Here is a 21,310-nt window from a genome sequence, read left to right as displayed (position 1 = left end):
CACACGCCACAGGTTAAGGGTCTGTCTACAAGATGCCCCCGCTTTGGACACCCACCACAAGTCCACGCCCCCCCCCCCCCACAACTGGCTATAAATCATAGGTTTCCACCACCCCCTCTGCAGGTTTAATAATTTGCTAGCATGGCTCAGGGAATTTAGGAAGCACTTTACTCACCATTACCTGTGCATTATAAAGGACACAGCTGGGGCGCCTGGATGGCTCAGCTGGTTAAGGATCTGTCTTGGGCTTGGGTCATGATCCCAGGGTTCTGGGATCAAGCCCCGCATCGGGTTCCCTGCTCAGGGAGGAGCCTGCTGCTCCCTCTGCCCCACCCCCCCATACTTGAACAAGCATGTGCTCGCCCTCTCTCTGAAATAAATAAAATATTTAATATAAAAGGACACAGCTCAGGAGCAGTGATGTCGAAGGGATGCGCAGCTGGTACATGGGACTGGCTGCGGAGCCTCGTGCTCTCTCTGGGCTCCCTCCAAGCCTTGCTGTGTTCACTAACCCAGAGCTCTCAGAGCTTCTCCAGTTCAGGTTTGGGGGAGGCTCCTTACTTGGGAAGAAGTGATGACAGCACTGGCTGTTGGTGACTGATTCAGTCTCTAGCCTCTCTCCCATCCCCAGAGGCTGAAGGTGGGGAGGGAGGTTAGGGCTGAAAGTTCCAACCCTCTCATCCCACAGTTAGTTCCTCTGCCAACCAGCCTTCCTCTTCCAAAAGCCACCTTGTTAGCCAACAAAAAAACAGACTTAGCACTCTGGAGATTCCAAGGGTCTTAGGAAGTTTTTACATCAGGAACCAGAAAGTAAGACCAAATATTCTAACAGGAGAGGCTCCCAGCACTCCTATCACCCAGGAAATTACTAGGATTGTAGGGACTCTGCGTCAGAAACCAGGCAGAGAAGACCAAATAAGTATTTCTTACTGTATCAAACTTGGTGAAACAAATGATCAATATTCACATTCTAATAATACAGAGGCATTTAAAAAAATACACTATATTTATATGCACGGATATTAGATTATCTCAAAAATCATGAAAAAGCACAAGGCAGAACAGTACATAGAAGATACTTCTATTTAATGATATGTATGTACACACACACGCTCATCTGTATATGCACAGGAAATCTCCAGGACGATTCCCTAAACACCAGTGCTGTGGTGGTCTTCGGGGAAGGATGGGATGTGTGGGTGGAAAAAAACGTTACATTTCACTTTATATCCTTCTGAACAGTCGGGACCATTTTAGCAAGTTTGGGAAGGACTTAAAAAAAAAAAAAAAGGCGGGATCCTAAAAACAAGTAAAATGCATGCCAAGACTGGGTCTGAGCTGCAGGTGTTTCGCACTTGAAAGCGTTAGTAATTCACCTGTGCACAATTAGCAAAGTGCTTCACAAGCTCTATCTCCCTCTGGGAGGCTGGTCAGAGACTTGAGTTCAATAACTACGCTTTTTGCTTTTTTTTTTTTCCTTTTAAGGAAAAAAGGGGTTAAGGGTTGGGGGAGGGGTGAGCCTGGTGGTGGGTATTAAGGAGGGCACATACTGCATGGAGCACTGGGTGTGGTGCATAAACAATGAATCTTGGAAGACTGCATCAAAAACTAACGTATTTTATGGTGACTAACGTAATACAATAAAAAGAAGAAAAAAAAACTTATTGTCCTTCTTCTTGTCTAAAAAAAGATTTTAAGGGGTGCTTGGGTGGCTCAGTGGGTTAAAACCTCTGCCTTCAGCTCGGGTCATGATCCCAGGGTCCTGGGATCAAGCCCCACATCGGGCTCTCTGCTCCACAGAGAGCCTGCTTCCTCCTCTATCTCTGCCTGCTTGTGATCTCTGTCTGTCAAATAAATAAATAAAATCTAAAAAAAAAAAAAAAAAGAAAGAAAGAAAATAAGAGCTCAGGCTGGAACCCAAGGCACTTTCAGTGCCTCACAGCTGCTTCTAATAAAATAAAATACCGAGTTTAGAGGTGATTTACCCCTCTTTTAGGTTTCCCCAAATAGCACAAGATTCAGTGCTGGTGGAGATTTGGAAGACCCAAGTCACTGGAAGCAACAGTCTCCCTTACCTGGGCTTGCCAGAATGAAAGCTGCTAGCCACATGATTTTTTTTTTTTTTTTTTTAAGATTTTATTTATTTGAGAGAGGGAGTGTGTGTGCACAAGCGGGGGAACAGTATAGGGAAAGGAGAAGCAGGTCCCCGCCCAGCAGAGAGCCCGATGCAGGACTTGATCCCAGGACCCTGAGATCATGACCTGAGCTGAGCTGAAGGCGGAAGTTTAACTGACTCAGCCACCCAGGCGCCCCCAGCCATATGTTACCACACAGCTGGAATTTGCTAGTGCACATGGAGATGTGTGTTTCTGGTTTTTTTGTTTGTTTTGTTTTGTTTTTTGAGAGAGTGAATGAGAGTACGTGAGAAAGGGAAGGTCAGAGGGAGAAGCAGACCCTCTGCTGAGCAGGGACCCCGATGCAGGACTCCGTCCTGGGACTTCAGGATCATGATCTGAGCCAAAAGCAGTAGCTTAACCAACTGAGCCACCCAGGCACCCTGAGATGTACTTCAAGTGTAAAATGCACACTGGATTTCAGAGACAGTACTTAGTATATCAAACAGAATGCATTTTTTTTTTTTAAACATGGACTACATTTTGAAATAATACCTTGGGTATACGGCTAAAAACATATCATTAAATTACACTTGTTTCTTTCTACTTGTTAAATGGGGCTTGCATTCTATTTCTATCGCATTGGTTTAGAGGATTACTTCTCACCACCTTGTGAAACAAAATCCTGTTCTCTTGAAGTGACTCTACCCTCTCCTCTTTTTAACATGATAAGTCCCCCAGTTTTGTTTTTTTTTTTTTTTTTTTTTAAGATTTATTAGAGAGGAGAGAGATCACAGAGGGAAAGGAAAAGGGAAAAGCACACTCCTTGCCAACTGACATGGGGCTTGATCCCAGGACCCTGAGATCATGACCTGAGCCCCGAAGGCAGCCATTTAACAGACTAAGCCACCCAGACGCCCCCACCCCAATCTTTCTTCTTCAGTTTTCAAACATGTTAGCAACTCTACTGGGGTGGGGGGTATGGCATCTTTGTAAGCACCTCCAACAGCCCCCTGGACGCCCCATCCGGCATCCTTGCCTACCAGAACATTCTCCTTAGCCTTCAGAGGAAGCAGCCACTCTGACCACAGCCCTCTCTCATTTCTGTTTACTGGTCAACTGTTCCCACTGGCCTCATCAACCCTTCCCCTCCGACTTCTGCCACTCTCCTCACTCGTAATCCTCACTCCCCTCCGCAGTCAGCCTGGCTTCCAAAGCCCGTGGTGTTCCAAGCACTGTGGCCAGTTCCTTAAACACCATTGTCCTCTGTGTTCTCTGACCAGAACTGGGTCAACAATGCTCTACTTCCTCTCTGCTCAAACCTGAGCAGTCGACACTGTGGGAGACCGTCCCACAGCAGACACTCCCACAACAAAGCCTACAGTTTCCAGAACATTCAGAATATCACATTCAAGATGGCCCTCCCTACTACCAATCTCACAATGGCTTTTTTCATGTAAATTGGCTCCCTCTTCCATGATTACTCTGACCAGTTCCCTCCAATCTCTTCAGACCTGCAAATTCCTCTTCATGCTTAGCTGGGCACTGCGGCCCACCTCTCCTGCTTGAAACACACTTGTGCCTTCTGGGCCCCCAGACTCACCAGGCATCCTGGCGTCCCCTCCTGGCTTCTTCTCGGTCCACACCGTGGAAGCGTCTCTGGCTTTCTAAGAGGGTAGCTCTGGCTTTTCCTCAGATGCTGGGAAGAGCACAGGTGCCGGTGGGAGCAGACGGTGGCAAGGGAGGACAGGGTGTGGGCTGGGGGAGCCCAGTGCCTTCACACTCCACGTAACTAAGAGACCTGGGTGCCGTATGGATGGCACCACACCCGAGCTCCGTCACTCTGCACAGCCCTTTCCCTCTCTGACCGGCCAGTTCCTCATTTATAATTAGGGACCATCACCATTCAGTTGTCAATGATCCAATTAAAAACAAACCCCAAACCATGTGGGTGTGAGAACTTGATACCCAGGAACAATTCCAAAGGTCACAGAAGGACCTCCCTTCCCTGATTTCTCACCCAGACAAAGCCCGGATTCCAAGCCCGGAGAATTCAGTCCACTCTTCTTTCATTCTACAAGCACATGGGCAGGGAAGTGAAGGGAGTAACATTTATAGGGCACCAGCTTGGGTCACTCACTCTGTGTGGAAGGACATTGTTAATTTGGTCCTTGAGAGTGTCCTACAGGCACTCTCAGAGCCCCCCAACTTGCCCCCAGAGAGGGCCTTTCAGCCGGGCTCCCGGCCGCAGCAGACTGCACCAAGATGGGCCACTGGACCTCATCTACTCATTCCACCACAGCTGAGGGTCCTGATGGAACCTTAACATCCTCAACTGAACATTAGATCACCTGGGGGAAGCTTTTGAGCATCACACCCCGGGACCACCTGGGTGGCTCAGTAGGTTAAGCATCTGTGTCTGGCACAGGTCATGATCTCAGGGTCCTGGGATGGAGTCCTGGGTCAGGATCCCTGCTCAGCGGAGAGCCTGCTTCTCCCTCAACCTCTGCCCGAGGCTCCCCTTCTTTGTGTGCCCTTTCTCTCTCAAGTAAAGAAAATCTTAAAAAAAAAAAAAAGAAAAAAATTCCTACCCCAGACTACTGAATTCAGAATCTTTGGGGGCAGTGTGGGAGAAGGATTCGAGGCCCCTGTGGTTCTTAAAAGTCCCCACTGTGCAGCCAAGACTGGTAAGGACTGAGTGAATCCACGCTAAGGGGTTAGCAGCCGGAGCTCCCAGCCCTTCAAAGGGGGCACTGACAAAGCCTCAAGTCAAAGCAAAGACTGGCTGCCAGGTGCAGAGCAGAACGTTTGAGGCACCTGTGTCAGCCCTTGCAGTGAGCTATGAGGGGGAAAAGAATTTTTCTGGCATCCCTCAAACTTTATAATTTCTAGCAATGCTTTGGGGTTAGGGAGGAATTCCACTGCCCTCCGCATCCTCCAGAGCTATAATGTGGTTGTACTTGACATGTGAGGGCATCAGAGTCCCTAAAGGGCTTGTGAAAATGAAGTGGCTAGGCCCCTCCCATTTCTCCTTCAGTAGGTTAGAGGTGAGGCCTCAGAGTTGGCATTTCTAACAAGTTTCTAGGTGACACTGCTGCTGGTCCCAGGACCACGCGGTTAAAACTTTGGCAGTTATGATTCTGCAAGCCCTTTGGGCACAGGGGACACTGAGGATGCTCCCAATATCCCCGTAGCCCAGTCCCTTCTCTCCTTCTGAACCCCGCTTACACCACTATGCCACACAGGGGACCCGCCTCTGCTGTCAAACTTCTCATCCTGGTGAAGGGAAGACGTGGGCCCTCTGGTCATTGCCAGAAGGACAATCGGCTGGTAAAGATTGAAAGGAGGCAGGTACTGATAAACAGAAATGAGGCTGTGTGGGTATAATGGATGCATTCATGGACTCTGGGGTCAAAATTTAGGTCTGCCAGTAACAGCCTGACCTGGAGGTAAATTCCTTAGTTTCTGTCACCCTCTGTTACTGTACTTATGAAATAAATATATTGTAATAGTGCTGTGCTCACCTCCTGCAGCAGAATGAGGTTTCAGTGAGACAATACAGGTGGGGAGCTTAGCATAGTTTCTAGCACTTGGTGATCGCTCAATAAATAGCAGCTAAAATTAATGAAAATTCTTTGAAGAGCCATGGAGCTGCTCACTGAGGTAGTGAGCTCCCCATACCCAGGGGTGTGTAAGCAGAAGCTGGAATCAGATCTGGGATTGAAGCCGTGTATTTGAGACCAGGAGGAGGAGCCTGGTTCTTCAAGTCCCAAATCACATAGCAGGTATAGACTGGAATGGGCATTTGTAAATCTGTGATTTCCTTGTGGAAGTGTGCTAAGACCTGAAACTCCTCTTGGTGGAATTCCTCCTGGAATCTTCCTAACAGAAGCAAGAGCCGCCCTTGCTGGGACGCTGAACTCTTCTGAATAGCCATGGGCTGTATGACTCATGGTCGGGCCTGGACCAGTGCCCAGCCTGGGGAACTGGAAAGTGGGCTTCTCAGGCACCTCTGCAGGTAATGTGTGTGGCACAGAGGACTAAGGAAGAGACAAGATGCGATGACATCCCAATAGTTCTTTGGGAATTTTTAGGATGACTAAAGGCCCCTGGCAGAGGGGTACAGAGCAATCACAGGATTCAGGCACACTCCTGACGGGGTACCACACTTAGGGTATGAAGTTGCTCCTTCAGAGAGACTATAGGGCCAATTCCTCTTCATCCTGAAGATTTTAGTTTAAACATCACTTCTTCCAGGAAGCCTTTCCTAATCTCTCAACACCCAGTTAGGTTCCCAGCCTTATGTGCCCATAACATCTGTTCCTAGCAACACACTTACCCCAGTCCCTTGTAATTCTTTTTGATGAATGGCTGATCCTTCTAGATCAGCTGTGAGCTCTGAACCCAGGGGTGGGTCTGCCTTCTTCGCTATTGGCTGTTGAATCCCCGGGGCCCAGGTCAGTGCCTGGCCCTGTGGGCTTTTTGTAAGCACCTAATGGAATGAATATCTCTAGGCGAGTTCTTCGACCGCCCTGAGTCTCACTTTTTACCTGTAAAATGGGTGCGAATTGTACTTGTTTGCAGGACGACATGGGTGAACAGAAAGTCGCCTTTGCAGTACTTGCTGCAAAGCACGAGCTCAATACACGGCCACACACAGTGTTGTCTTGTGACTGTGATTAACAATCAGAACAACTCAGGACAGACTGGCTTTTCTGCTCTTCCATCGGCTGGAGGCTATTCTAAGTGATCTTTCTAGACCACACATCTGGCCGTATCTCTCCTGGGTCTGCTCTCAACTCAATTTTCCATCCCCATCTCAAGACTCTACACCACCCAATTCCAGTTCACCAGACAATGGCCCACTCTGGGCCTCTGTCTCCTCTTTCTCAGTGGGGAGACCCTGACTGCCTGTCTCAGGTGTGTGCTCCGTTGAGGCCCCTCCTCCCCCTCCAGGGGCACAGTTCCCAGCCTGCTGTGCGTTCACATTAGAGGAATGACGCTCATCTCCCTGCTGGAAGGAGCAGGTGAGCGCTCCCAGGGTGTGATAGGATGGGTGGACAGCTCATTCAGGCTGGGGCTGTCACAGTCCCCTTGACCTGAAGGAGTGAGCTTTGGTTCCACAACCCCTGAAATCCTGGGCGTGGTAGGTGTGGATGACGGCAACAGGGAAGAGCAGGTCTGCTGTTCTATTTCTGGGCATTGGCTCCCAAAGGGAATGCGATCCATTACCCCGGAGAGCCTGAGGCAGGGATCTGATACAGGTGCAGAAGGGGAAATCATCAGGGGAGCCTCACGTAGGTCCCCTAGTCATGCTTGGTGCCAAGGGACCCACACCTCCCTCCTAAGTCTCTGGCACCAGGGTCAGGGCCTATCAGAGGAACTACTCCAGCACCTTCCACCTAAAAGTCTTCCCAAGCTCCATTCTTTTACCTGCTATAGAACTTATAAGATGAAATAAGAAGAAATTTAATTAAATTTAACCAAGTTTAACTAAAGAACAGTCCCCCTGGGCACCTGGGTGGCTCAGTGGGTTAAGCCGCTGCCTTCGGCTCAGGTCATGATCTCAGGGTCCTGGGATCAAGTCCTGCATCGGGCTCTCTGCTCAGCGGGGAGCCTGATTCCCTCTCTCTCTCTCTCCGCCTGCCTCTCTGTCTACTTGTGGTCTCTGTCTGTCAAATAAACAAATAAAATTAAAAAAAAAAAAAAAAAAAGAACAGTCCCCCTGCTACTGGCACAAAGGGAGAAGAGATGGTAAAAGTGTGTCTGTGTTTATGATTTCCCGTTGCTCAGAACTTTCTCCTTCCTTGGCAACCTCCTACTCGGCCTCCCAGGCTCACTGTTTAACTTCTAGAACTCTTCCCAACTCCAACCAAGGGAAGTAAATCCCTTTCTCTGTGTCCCCAGGGCCTCTAACATCGAATCATCAGGCTGGAATCTGATTTTGCCCCTGGGCCATGTCATCCCCTACAGCCGAATATCCTTGGCTGTGGGCACAGGGCATCTCACACAGTAGGTACTCAGGAGCTTTTTTTTTTTTTTTTCTTAAAGGTTTTATTTATTCATTTGACAGAGAGAGACACAGTGAGAGGGAACACAAACAAAGGGACTGGGAGAAAGTGTGTTGGGTCCCCAATGTTGGATCCCCCAATAATGGGTCCGTGATTAAAGGAGTGAGACTGATACAAAGTGAAGGTCAAGCAAAGCTTTATTTTGCACCAAGCATGGAAAATCAAACCGACCAGCCAGGGCCACACCTCTTACAGAGAGCGTGACCCCTCCCTGCCTCACAGACTAACTTTTCGAGAGCAAAGGCCATGTGGTTGGGCCTGGCCACACACAAGTGGTGAATGAGATTGTAACACAGAAAGCTGCACAGTCATGCAGGTCACACATAAGTGACCAACTGAATTACAATTCACCCCATAGTAGACATTTGGACTAGCCTATCACCTTGGTGAGAATTGGCACCCAAAAGGCGGAGCCCACACTGATCGGTAGCTAGGGAGACAGTATGTGGGCTCCACTGATTGGATGTCTCCACCTGACCCGACTCATCCCTGCGTTCGGGCTCTGTTATCTCTAACTGACCTGACCCACCCTTGTATTTGGGCTTTATTACCTGGGACTGGTTTCCCAGACTTGCTTTTAAATAAGTTCCCCTAGCAGGGCAGGGTCAATTTAAGTTTTACTGCATAAACAACAAATTTCTGTTCAGCTGAGGTGGGGCTGCTCTGGCTAAATAGGCCCTTACAAGAGAAGCAGGCTTCCCACTGAGCAAGGAGCCTGATGTGGGGCTCCATCCCAGGACCCTGGGATCATGACCTGAGCCAACAGCAGACGCTTAACTGACTGAGCCATCCATGTACCCTTCAGGAACTGCTTACTGAGCAAACATAACTCCCCAGCAAAGCAGCCTTGTCTCCTACCCTAAGCCAAGGGGGAAATATCTATAGGTTTGTCAGGATAAAACCATGAATAAGACATAAGTGATCGGTGCCTGGGTGGTGCAGTCCGTTAACTGACAGACTCTGGATGTCAGCTCAGGTCATGATCTCAGGGCCATGAGATCAAGTCCCACATCAGGCTCCATGCTCAGTGCAGAGTCGGCTTGAGATTCTCACTCCTCCTCCCTTTCCCCCTCCTGCTCATGCTCTCTGTCTCTAAAAAGTAAATCAATAAATCTTGAAAGAAAAAAAGATGTCAGTGAGACTCAGCTCCACAATGGTGGGCCTCCTGAGAATAGAAGGTGGAAGAAACACGCACACTTCGTAACAGGCTCTTTCCCTAGGTCAAGACTAAGGGAAGGGACCCAGAAATAGCCTAGTCCAGGGGCACAGCCTTACCACACATTAGACTCACCCAAGGAACAAAGCAGTATGGGGAACTGCCCTTGGAGACACCCACTTCACTCTATAGAGTAGGTTGTGGGTGTCCTTACTTCTCACAAGCCCCCCAGATGCTTCTAATGTGCAGACTTGGTGGAGAAGCACCAAGCCAGCCCACCCTCCTTGCCATGTGCACTCAGAGGAGGAAGGTGCCTTGTCTGCATCCAGGGTTTACAGCCAGCAGTGGGACTGGGACCCAGACTCTTCTTCTTCTGCCGACTAGGGATTCCCGGGGAAGTCTCCTGTGGGGTCAGCATGGCACAGGCCTGAGCTCCCGCAGGGTGCATCTCAGCACAGGGAAAGGCCAACATGCTTCCTGCACCATATGTGAAGGAGGAACATCCTGTGCTCCCCTTAGGGTCCACTGTGTCATTCCCCTATGCTCACAGGGCTGACTGATGCATCCCCCGCCCAGCAAACCAGTGACAGGAGAAAATTATTTTCCAACTCTGAACGTGCCAGTCTAGCCTCTCTCCTACCCTCATTTCTTCTTGATAAATAAATACACTCCTTCCACAAGCCCATTTTCCAGGGAAAACGCAGGTGCGGGCAGACCAGGGTTCTAAATGCACTGGAGCAAGGAGGCTTAGTATCGGCAGGATTGTGGAGTGGGGTTTCTGTCAAGATCCTGGTAGATGCTTGCTAAGGCAGAAGCCCACTTCCTCTTCTGTTTTGTTGTTGTTGTTGTTGTTTTAGCATGTCTAGACCCCGTCAGGCCCCAGAAGGAACAGTATACCTATTTTTTGAGTGCCTGCTGTATACTTAGAATTCTCTTCTCCATCTTGCCCTATTGTATACACGTACTCCTATTTCAAGACTCAGCCTCACCTCCTTCAAGAAATCTTTCCTACTCCCCAGATAAGCTGCCTCTGGCTATGGACAGAAGCAACACACATCCTCTCAGGAAGGGCCTGACTTCGATCCAGGCCAACAGAGATTATAGCAAAGCTATTGATTAGATACTGATGCATCCTGACTTTAGACAATTTAAAATATATTTTTAAAAAAGTCCTGCAGCGGGGACGCCTGAATGGATCAGTCCGTTAAGCGTCTGCCTTTGGCTCAGGTCATGATCCCAGGATCCTGGGATCAAGCCCCTCTTCAAGATCCCTGCTCAGTGGAGTCTGCCTCTCTCTCTGCCTGTTGTTCCCCCTGCTTGTGCTGTCTCTCTCTCTCTCTCTCTGTCACCTAAATAAATGAAATCCTTAAAAATAAATAAATAAATAAAAAAGAAAGTCCTACAGCAGATTGGGCAATGAAAAGCAACCAAGCTAAACAGCAAAAAAGAAGAAAAATAATAATAAATGAGAATAGGTTTAGGGAACTCTGTGAAATCATCAAGTGTAATAACATTTGCATTATAGGGATCCTAGAAGGAGAAGAGAGGGACAAGAGGGCAGAAGACTTATTTGAAGAAATAACAGCTAATCTGGGGAAGGACACAGACATCCTGATCCAGGAAGCGAAGAGAGCCCCTAATAAGACTAATTCCCAGAGGTTCACACTGAGACACATAATAATTAAAATGACCCAAAGTAGGGGTGCCTTGATGGTTCAGTCAGTTGAGCATCCACCTCTTGGTTTTGGCTCAGGTCATGGTCCCAGGGTTGTGGAACCAAGTCCTGTGTAGGGCTCTGCACTCTGTGGACTCTGCTTAGGATTCATTCCCCCCTCCTCTCCTTCTGTTCCTTCCCCCACTCACACACACACACACACACACTCTCTCTCTCTCTCTCTCTCTCTTTCTTTTTTTTTAAGGATTTTATTTATTTATTTGACAGACAGGGATTACAAGTAGGCAGAAAGGCAGTCAGAGAGAGGAGGAAGCAGGCTCCCTGCTGAGCAGAGAGCCCGATGTGGGGCTTGATCCCAGGACCCTGGGATCATGACCTGAGCCGAAGGCAGAGGCTTTAACCCACTGAGCCACCCAGGCGCCCCTCTCTCTCTCTTTCTGAAATAAATAAATAAAATCTTAAAATGACAAAAAAGTAATTGAACTTTTAATTTTAAAGATTTTTTTTTTTTTTTTATTTGACAGAGAGAGAGGGAGAGATCACAAGCAGGCAGAGAGGCAGGCAGAGAAAGAGGGGAGGAAGCAGGCTTCCCACCGAGCAGAGAACCCCACATGGGGCTTGATCCCAGGACCCTGAGATCATGACCCCAGCCGAAGGCAGAGGCCCAACCCACTGAGCCACCCAGGCGCCCCTGAACTTTTAATTTTAAAAGCAGCAAGAAACACCAGAAAGTTTATAGTAGCAATGTCCACAATAGCCAAACTATGGAAAGAACCTAGATGTCCATCAACAGATGAATGGATAAAGAAGATGTGGTATATATATGTAAATGGAATACTATGCAGCCATCAAAAGAAATGAAATCTTGCTATTTGTGATAATGTGGATGGAACTAGAGGGTATTGTGCTTAGCGAAATAAGTCTATCAGAGAAAGACAACTATCATATGATCTTCCTGATATGAGGAAGTGGAGATGCAACGTGGGGGGCTTGGGGGGTAGGAAAAGAATAAATGAAACAAGATGGGATCAGGAGGGAGACAAACCATAAGAGACTCTTAATGCACAAAACAAACTGAGAGGGGCTAGCGAAAGGGGGTAAGGAGAGGGTGGTGGGGTTACAGACACTGGGGAGGGTATGTGCTATGGTGAGTGCTGTGAAGTGTGTAAACCTGGCGATTCACAGACCTGTACCCCTGGGTCTAATAATACATTATATGTTTATAAAAAATTATAAAAAAAATAAAATAAGGGGGAACAAAAGTAAAAAAAAAAAAAAAAGCAGCAAGAAAAAAGAAAACAGTTACATACAAGGGTAACTCCATATAGCTATCAGCTGATTTCTCAGCAGAAATTCTGCAGGCCAGAAAGAGTGGCATGATATGTTCAAACTGCTAAAAGGGAAAAACTTACAACCAAAAATACCCTACCTGGCAAAGTAATCATTCAGAATAGAAGGAGAGAGTTTCCTAGACAAAGAAAAGTTAAAGGAGTTCATCACCACTAAACCAGTCTTACAAGAAATATTAAAGGGAATTCTTTGAGTGGAAAGAAAAGGCCATCACTAGAAGTAAAAAAAATTGTGAAAGGGAAAAAATTTCACAAGTAAAAGGGAGCATACGGCAAAGCAATAGGTTAATCAGTTACAAAGTTATACAAAAGATTTGTATAGCCACCATGCTGGCTCACACAATCTCTAAAAAACAAAATCAAAAACCATTCAAATGGAGGGGGAAAAAAAGCCAAGATAGCAATACTTCTATCAGAAATTAATAAGCTATAAAATAAAGACTGTAGCAAGAGATAAAAGGACACTACATAATGCTAAAGTTATCAATCCAACAAGAGGATAGAACAATTGTAAATATCAACGCACCCAACATAGAGTTCCCAAATACATAAAGCAATTATTAAGAGACACAAAGGAAGACATTAACATAATACAGGGATAGTAGGGGACTTTAACACACCACATACATCAATGGACAGAGCATCTAGACAGAAAATCAACTAGGAAATAGTGGCTTTGAGCAACACATTAGACCAGATAGACTAATGAATATGTACAGAACATTCCATCCCCAAAACAACATCCCCAAAACATATTCTTTCAAGGGCACATGGAACATTCTCCAAGACAGATCACATAGTATGCCACAAAACAAGTCTCAATAAATTTGAGAAGACTGAAATTATATCAAGCATCTTTTCCACAACCATATGAAACTAGGAATCAATTACAAGAAAGACACTGGAAAAACACAAACGCCTGGAGGCTGAACAACATGCCCCTAAAGGATTCAATGAAGAAATAAAAAAGGAAAGGGGAAAAAAAAATCCATGGAGACAAATGCAAATAAAAATACCACTGTCCAAAATCTTTGGGACAGAGCAAAGCGGTTCTAAGAGGGAAGTTTATGGCAACAGGTCTTCCTCAAGAAACAAGAAAAATCTCAAGTAAACAATCTAACCATACATATAAAGGAGTCAGAAAAAGAAGAACAAGCCCAAAGCTGGTGGAAAGAAGGAAAATAATAAAGATTATAGCAGAAATAAATGAAGAAGACTGAAATAATAGTAGAAAAAAAATTAATGAAACCAAGAGCTGGTTCTTTGAAAAGATAAAATTGATCAACCAGACTCATCAAGAAAAAAAAGAGAGAGGACTCTATTAATCAAATCAGAAATGAAGGAGGGGGAAAAAACAACCAACAACACTGAAATACAGAGAATTATAACAAAGTATGATGAAAATGTATATGCCACCAAACTGTACAGCCTAGAAGAAATGGATACATTCCTAGAAACATACATGCTTCCACAACTGAATCAGGAAGAAATGGAAAATCTGAACTGACCAATTACTAGTAATAAAATGGAACCTGTAATAAAAAAAACTCCCAATAAACAAAAGTCCAGGACCAGATGGCTTCACAGGTGAATTCTATGATGCATTTAAAGAAGATTTATTGCCTATTCTTTTCAAATTCTTCCAAAAATAGAAGAGGAAGGAAAACTTCTAAATTCATTCTATGAGGTAATGAGATATTATCCTAATACCAAAATCAGACAAAGATACTACCAAAGAGAAAAAAGAGGGGAGGGGGAGAGAGAGAGAGAGAGAGAGAGAGAACTACAGGCCAGTATCTCTGATGAGCACAGATCGCAAAAATCCTCAACAAAATATTAGCAAACAGAATTCAACTATACAGGGGCACCTGGGTGGCTCAGATGGTTAAGCATCTTGTCTTCGTTCAGCTCAGGTCATGGTCCTGGAGAACTGAGATCGAGTCCTGTGTCTGACTCCCTGCTTGGTGGGGAGCCTGCTTATTCCTTTCCTTCTACTGCTTCCCCTGCCTGTGCTCTCTCGCTGTCAAATAAATAAATAAAATCTTAAAAAAAAAAAAAAAAAAGAATTCGACTATATGGTAAAAAAGTCAGTCACCACAATCAAGTGGGATTAAGCCAAGGATGCAAGAGCAGTTTAATATCTGCGAGTCGTTCAAGGTGATACATCATACTAACAAGAGGAAGGATAAAAATCACATGATTATCTCAATAGATGCAGAAAAGGCACTAGACAAAGTGATATCTGTTCATGATGAAAACCACAACAAAGTGGGGTTAGAGGGAACATACCTCAACATAATAAAGACCATTCATAAAATCCACAGCTTACATCATGCTCAATGTAAAAAACTGAAAGTGTTTCCTCTAAGATCAAGAACAAGACAAGGATGTCTACTCTCACTGCTCTGATTCAACGTACTGGAAATCCTAGCTACAACAAGCAGACAAGACAAAGAATTAAAGGGATCCATACTGGTAAGGAAGAAGTAAAATGGTCACTCTTCGCAGATGACATAATATTACATATAGAAACCCCTAAAGACTCCACCAAAAAACTATTTGAATTGATAAATGAACTCAGTCAAGTTGTAGAATACAAATTAATATACAAAAATCTGTTGCATTTCTATATGCTAATAATGAAGTAGCGGAAAGAGAAATTATGAAAACAGTTCCATTTGTAGCAGCACCAACAAGAACAAAATACCTGCGAATAAATTTAACCAAGGAGCTGAAAGACCTATACCCTGAAAACTATGAGACATTGATGAAAGAAATTGAGGACAACACAAGCAAATGGAAAGATAGACCATCATGGGAAGAATTCATAGCATTAAAATGTCCATATTACCCAAAGCAATCTACAGATTCAATGCAATTCCTATCAAAATGCCAAGAGCATTTTTCACGGAACTATAATAATTGCTCCTAAAATTTGTATGGAACCACAAAGACCCCAAATAGCCACTCGATCTCTAGAAAGAACAAAGTGGAAGGTATCACAATCCTGGATTTCAAGATATACTACGAAACAGTAAGGTGCTAGCACAGAAACAGACACACAGATCAGTAGAACAGAACACAAAGACCAGAAAGAAATACATGATTATATGGTCAATTAACTTACAATAAATGAGGCAAGAATGTACAATGGAAAGAAGATAGTCTTTTCAATAAATGGTGTTGGGAAAACTGGACAGCTATACACAAAAGAATAAAACTGAACCACCTGTCTAATCATACACAAAAACTAACTGAAATAGATTAAAGACCTAACTGTGAAACCTGAAACCAAAGAAAATAGAGGCTGGGGACACCTGGGTGGCTTAGTCGATTAAGCATCTGCTTTTGGCTCAGGTCATGATCTCAGAGTCCTGGGATCAGAGTCCCCGGTTAGGATCCTTGCTTCTCCCTCTGCCTGCTGCTCCCCTTGCTTGTGATCCCTCGCTCTCTGACAAATGAATAAATAAAATCTTTTTAAAAAAGGAAAGAAAACAGAGGTACTAATCTCCTTGACATTAGCCTTAGCAACATTTTTCTAGATATGTCTCCTCAGACAACAGACACAAAAGCAAAAAACAAAGGATCAGGACTACACCAAAATAAAAAGCTTTTGCACAGCAAAGGAAATCATCAAAACAAAAAGGCAACCTATTGAAGATATTTGCAAATGATATAACCAATAAGGAGTTAATATTCAAAATATATAAAGAACTTACACAGTTCAACACCAAAAAAACCAAACAGCCTGAAATGTGTTCAGATCTGAACAGATCTGAATAGCCACTTTTCCAAAGAAGACATTCAGATGGCCAACAGACACATGGAAAGATGCTCAACATCACTAATCATTAGGGAAATGCAAATCAAAACCACATGAGATATCACTTTGCACAAGTCAGAATGACTAGTATCAAAAAGACAAGAAATAACAAGTGTTGGTGAGAATGTGGAGAAAAGGGAACCCTCATGCACCACTGGTGGGAATGTAAACTGGTGTAGCCACTATGGAAAACAATATGGCGGTTCCTCAAAAAAATTAAAAATAGAAATATCACCTGATCCAGTAATTCCACTGCTGGATATTTACCCAAAGAAAACAAAGACATTTATTTGAAAACATATATGTACCCTTATGTTTACTGCAGCATTATTTACAACAGCAAAGATATGGAAGCAACCCAAGTAGCTCAATCTCATGACCCTGAGATTATGACCTGAGCGGAAATCAAGGGTTGGACGCTTATTCAAAGGAGCCCCCCAGGAGTTCCCAGTCAATCATTTTTAAATAATGTTGTTGGTGACAGATAATGACTACACTTACTGTAATTAGCACTGAGTAATGTATAAAATGATCAGATCAATATGGCATACATCTTAAGGTACTATAACATTGTATGCCAATTATTCTCAGACAAATACATAAATGTTAAAAGGAAAAATCTTACAGGGAATGAAATATAGAGGCGTCCTCAGGTCCTGGTGATAATGGAGAAAAGGGGCGTCTCCTGACTGCGGCCTCCTCCCAGACCAGCACAGAGTTCCTCAGATCTCCCGTGGAGATTGGAAATGGAGAAATCTGGATGACTTTCTGGTTGAAAGTCTTTACCCCTCCCTCAATCCTTCATTTACTCCTCCAAGCATTTTTCTGAGCACTATCCCTGTGGAAAGGAAGTGTTTGGCCTGGGGCTACCCTGGCAGCCTGGAGGTGGCCCCAGCCTTCCCTGTCCTCTCCCTAGCACTGAACCTGCCATTCTGTGGGAGGGAGGCTGCTTTCACCTGCCTGAGGGCTAAACACGGAAAATTTCAATGTCCATCCAGACAGGGCTGGCAAAGTACAAACTAGAATATTTCTGTGATGACTAGTCAAGAGGAAAGAGCAAGATTGCTGCTTGTCAATGCAGAGAGAGCTGAAAAGAAAATGTGTAAACACTAGGTTTCAGAACACCAAGGCTGTGAACCAGTTTCCCCACGGTGGCCTGCCTCCTCCAGGAACACGTGCTGTGAGTGAGAGCTGGGCAAAGGCCTGGTCCCCACGTGTCGGCAGCATCTTTAGGTGTTGGGTAAGAATGGCGGCTGGAAGAAGTTTGGAGGGTTGAGAAACAATGGAAAGGCCACTGCAACGCCAAACACACCCACCGACCTGAAGGACTAACAAGGTTATTTCTAGTTCAATAGGCAGCCAGAGGTCCCTGTCCTATCCCAGCCCTTCTAGGTTTCTGAAATCTGCGAGTCTCCCAAGCTGGACTCTGGTCAGAGCACGGTAAGAGTCCAGTGCTAGATTGCCTCGGTTTGGACTTTGTGCAAGCAACAACCTCTGCGTGCCTCAGTTTCCTCACTTGTGAAACAGGGATCGTGTAGCACTTAGAGGGTTGCCTTGTGGATTCGGGGATAAAAATCTTGTCGAGTCCCAGGGATGGTGAACGCACACGTGCTATGTCAGTGCCAGCTCTTACTGTCGATGCTCCCACCTCCCACGGCCCCACAGTCCTTACCCTGAATCTCAGCGGACTCATCTGTAACACGGGAATGACAATGATGTTAATGATTAGAGGAGAAAGAAAGCTGTGTTAGGATCTGTGGTTTGTGTCAGCGGGAGTTTGTGCCGCTGTGAGTTACATTAAGGCTCATCAAACTAGGGAGATTCTACGGCCGAGCCACCCAACGCCCACCACTCTGTGCGCAGTAGCGAGGACCACCTTCGGCCTGAGTTCAGGCCCCAACACCCAACCCCAACCCCCCAGACTCCCTTTCTTCAAGAGGGTCGGCTGTGGGTTCCTCTGCGTGAGGGGAGAGGCCTACAGAATGTCCTGGGACCCGGGGAACCCTGCGGGAGGGCGAGGGATCCCCACCGTAGTGGGCGGGGCCCCGTGTACCCTTGGGGTCGGGGACACCTCAGCTGCAAGTCTGGTTATTCCAGGAAAAAGAAATAGAAAATACAGCAGAGGCGGCGGCCACGGGGCCGGGAGCCGGTTATCTCCCCGTCGGCTTCCGGCTCTGATAACGCCTTGACGGGCGGGGCCGGACCGGGCACCCCGAAGTGGCCCTGGGTGCCGGGCCGGGAGAGCCTCCACTTGGCCAGGTCCCTCCGCCTGCGGTCGGAGCCCTAGAAGAAGCGCCCAACCCCGGAGGAAGCAGCACGTCCCCTGACACCCGGGGCCCCCGAGGTGGGCTAGGGCCTGTGACCGGGGGGCCGGGGGCGCGACCCGCGGGACCAGCCAGCTGCTCCGCACCGCCGCCCCCCCGCCGCCACGCTGCGCCGGGAGCCTCCTGGTCGCCCCCTGCCGGCCCCTCCAGCTCCGCTGTCCGCCGCCCCGCCCCGCGGGGCTCCGCTCCGCCGCCAGACCCCCTCCCGAGCTCCGCCGCGACTCCCCGCGCCACCCCGCCGTTCCCCGCTGCGCCCCGAGCCCCGCGGCTGCTCCACCGCCCGCGTCCGTCCGCTCCGCCCCCCTCCCGGAGCCCCGCCGAGCTCCGCCGCTCCCCGCTGTGCCCCGCGGTGTGTGTGTGGGGGGCCCGAGCCCCACAGCCACTTCTCCGTCCCCAGCGCCACCCCCGCCGGCCTCCGCCGGCCCCCACTGCGCCCGGAGCCTCCCTGCCGCCTAGCGCTTACTTTGCAGACACCGGGCTGCGGCCAGGAAGAGGGCCAGGAGCCCCAGGGATACGCCGCGGTTCTTCCTACTCCCGCTCGCCAGAGGCCTCATGAGCAATCCCTGGGCGGCTCGGGCCGGGCATGGGCGTCCTGCGGTGCGGCGCGGCGCGGCCGGGCCCGGCTGTGCGCTGTCACCGCCGCGGTGCTGCTCCCGCCCGCCGCCTCTGCCCTCCTCCCCTGAGTCCGCAGGTCCTCCAGGGCCAAATGCTGATGAGCTGTTTGTATTGTGGCTGAGCCAGTGGGAAGAAGTGGGAAGGAAAGAGGAGAGTCAGAATGGGAAGCGGTGAGAATGCACACACTCAGAAGTAAACAATGGCAAGTAATGAGCCAGTCTCCTTCCGTTCACACCCAGTTCACTGGTATCGATTCCAGATTCGGCTGGATGCTGGACGCTGGACGCTGGACGCTGGATGCTGGATGGCGGGAGGGAGGGAAAGTACCAGCTGTTGCCTGAGGACCAAGAGAAAGGATCATTATAATGGCTTCAGGGTCAAGGAGGCTTTTAGGAAAGTGAAGGGATAGCCTGGGGTGGAGGGGTAAAAACAGGGGACAACAAGGGAGCCTCAGGCTCGGATACTAGTGACACCCATCCACCACCCATCATCTGCCCATCCACCCATCCACCCATCCATCAATCAACCTTCCCTCCATCCCTCCATCCCTCCATCTATCCAATTGTTCGCTGACGACCTGCCTGCTTGTTTGCACAGGGCCTGGCACATGATAGATACTCAGAGAGTACTGGGGGAATGTTTGAGCCAGAGAATGTTTGGTTCAGGAATGTGCACCTGGGGCCCTCGGAGTCCGGAGTCCTGCCTGGATTGCTAAAATCGGAGGTTACAGACCTGGGACCTCCTGGAGGACCATCTTGCCTGTCTCGTGGAGAGGCCCTGAACTAGGAAAGATGCCAAGATGACACAGCCTGAGCCAGCTGGGAGCGGCCAAGAGAGATTGAGCCCTAATGACATGATTTGAGCTCCGAGATTCTGTACACTTGTCTTACCTCTTATAAGCAAGTAAATACCTTCTTTGGGAGAATTTAAACTAGATTTCTATGATGTAGAATTGAGAAAGTCCAGGCGAATGAAAGTAAACTTCTTGACCGTTTTCTGTTTTCTTTATTCCATCTGTGAGGATTTAGGAATCATTCATCCAACTTGGATCAAATCTGCCTTCATACCAGGCAATGTGCTAGGCTCTGCAGCTCCAAAGATGACTAATGTAGGGCTCCTAGTCCTGAGAAGTTCACTAGTGGAGACCGACTGGTCCCAATTGGGAAAAGTGTCCAGGCATGAGGGCTCTTCCTGCTGAGGTCAAGGTGAGAGGAAATGGACTGTTCTGCTCACTGGAGTACACCTGATACCTGGCACATGGCAGGTGCTTAATAACTACTTGTTAAACGAGAAGAACTGAAGTCTGAGAAAGTTAAGAGAAAAGGAAGAATTTAATGAGATTGAGCGCTGATAAAGGCTAGAGTGACCCAGTGACACTGAGTCTAGCCGTGGAGATGTGACATCAACTCTCTGGAACTCTGAGGGGACTGGCCTGGGCCAGAGATGGGCAATGCTGTCCACACACTGGGAGTAAAGCACCAGGACCAGGGTGTCCCTCCAGTTCAATGGAATCAGATGCTCTGGGGTGGGGCCTGGCATTAGTATATTTCAAAAGCTCTCTGAGGGATTCTGATAGCCAGCCAGGGCGGAAAACCACTGTTCTGCATTAGTTAGATGCTTCTTCTGGTCATGTTCGATGACACTTAAATCTTAGATTGTCAGATCTTTTCTTTAGAGTAGGATTGCCTAGAAGAGGGAGATAGCACGAGTCCATTTAAGACTTGATTACATTGGCCATTTCCTTTCCCCTCCCTCCCTTCCTTTCTTTCTTTCTTTCTTTCTTTCTTTCTTTCTTTCTTTCTACGAATACCTATTTTTTGGTTTGTTTTAAAAATTTTATTTATTTACTTACAGATTTTATTTATGTATGTACAGCACAAACGAGGTGGAGGAGGGAGAAGTAGGCTCCTTGCTGAACAGGGAGCCCCACATGGAGCTCGATCCCAGGACCTGGAATCATGACCTGAGTTGAAGGCAGATGCTTAACCACTTAACCAGCTGAGCCCCTCAAGCACCCTCACCAATATCAAGTAAGTGCCTGCTTGATCCCAGGCATGGCCTCAGTCTGGTTGAGGCAGAGAGGGAGGAGCGGGGAGGAAGACTAGAAAAGTAGATTGGGACTAAGACTTGAAGGGGTCCGCATATTCAATACTGAGGGAGCTTTTTTTTGGCAGAAGGATAGA

At 47.3% G+C, this 21,310-nt stretch overlaps 1 protein-coding gene across 4 annotated transcripts in view; it reads right to left on the bottom strand.

Moving 5' to 3' along the window:
• The window catches only part of VSTM5 (V-set and transmembrane domain containing 5), a 44,846-nt gene extending 25,409 nt beyond the window's left edge, over nt 1-19,437 (bottom strand). For all 4 annotated transcript variants that reach the window (XM_059186419.1, XM_059186400.1, XM_059186409.1 and 1 more), the window contains exon 1: nt 18,976-19,437. In XM_059186419.1, coding sequence (XP_059042402.1) covers nt 18,976-19,066 — 91 coding nt within the window. In that variant the 5' untranslated portion in view covers nt 19,067-19,437. The remainder of the gene's footprint in view (nt 1-18,975) is intronic.
• Nucleotides 19,438-21,310: the final 1,873 nt, after the last annotated feature.

This window comes from Mustela lutreola, chromosome 1 (assembly GCF_030435805.1).
Source record: "Mustela lutreola isolate mMusLut2 chromosome 1, mMusLut2.pri, whole genome shotgun sequence".
NCBI classification, from domain to species: Eukaryota; Metazoa; Chordata; class Mammalia; order Carnivora; family Mustelidae; genus Mustela; species Mustela lutreola.
This window is presented reverse-complemented; position numbering and strand designations above follow the sequence as displayed.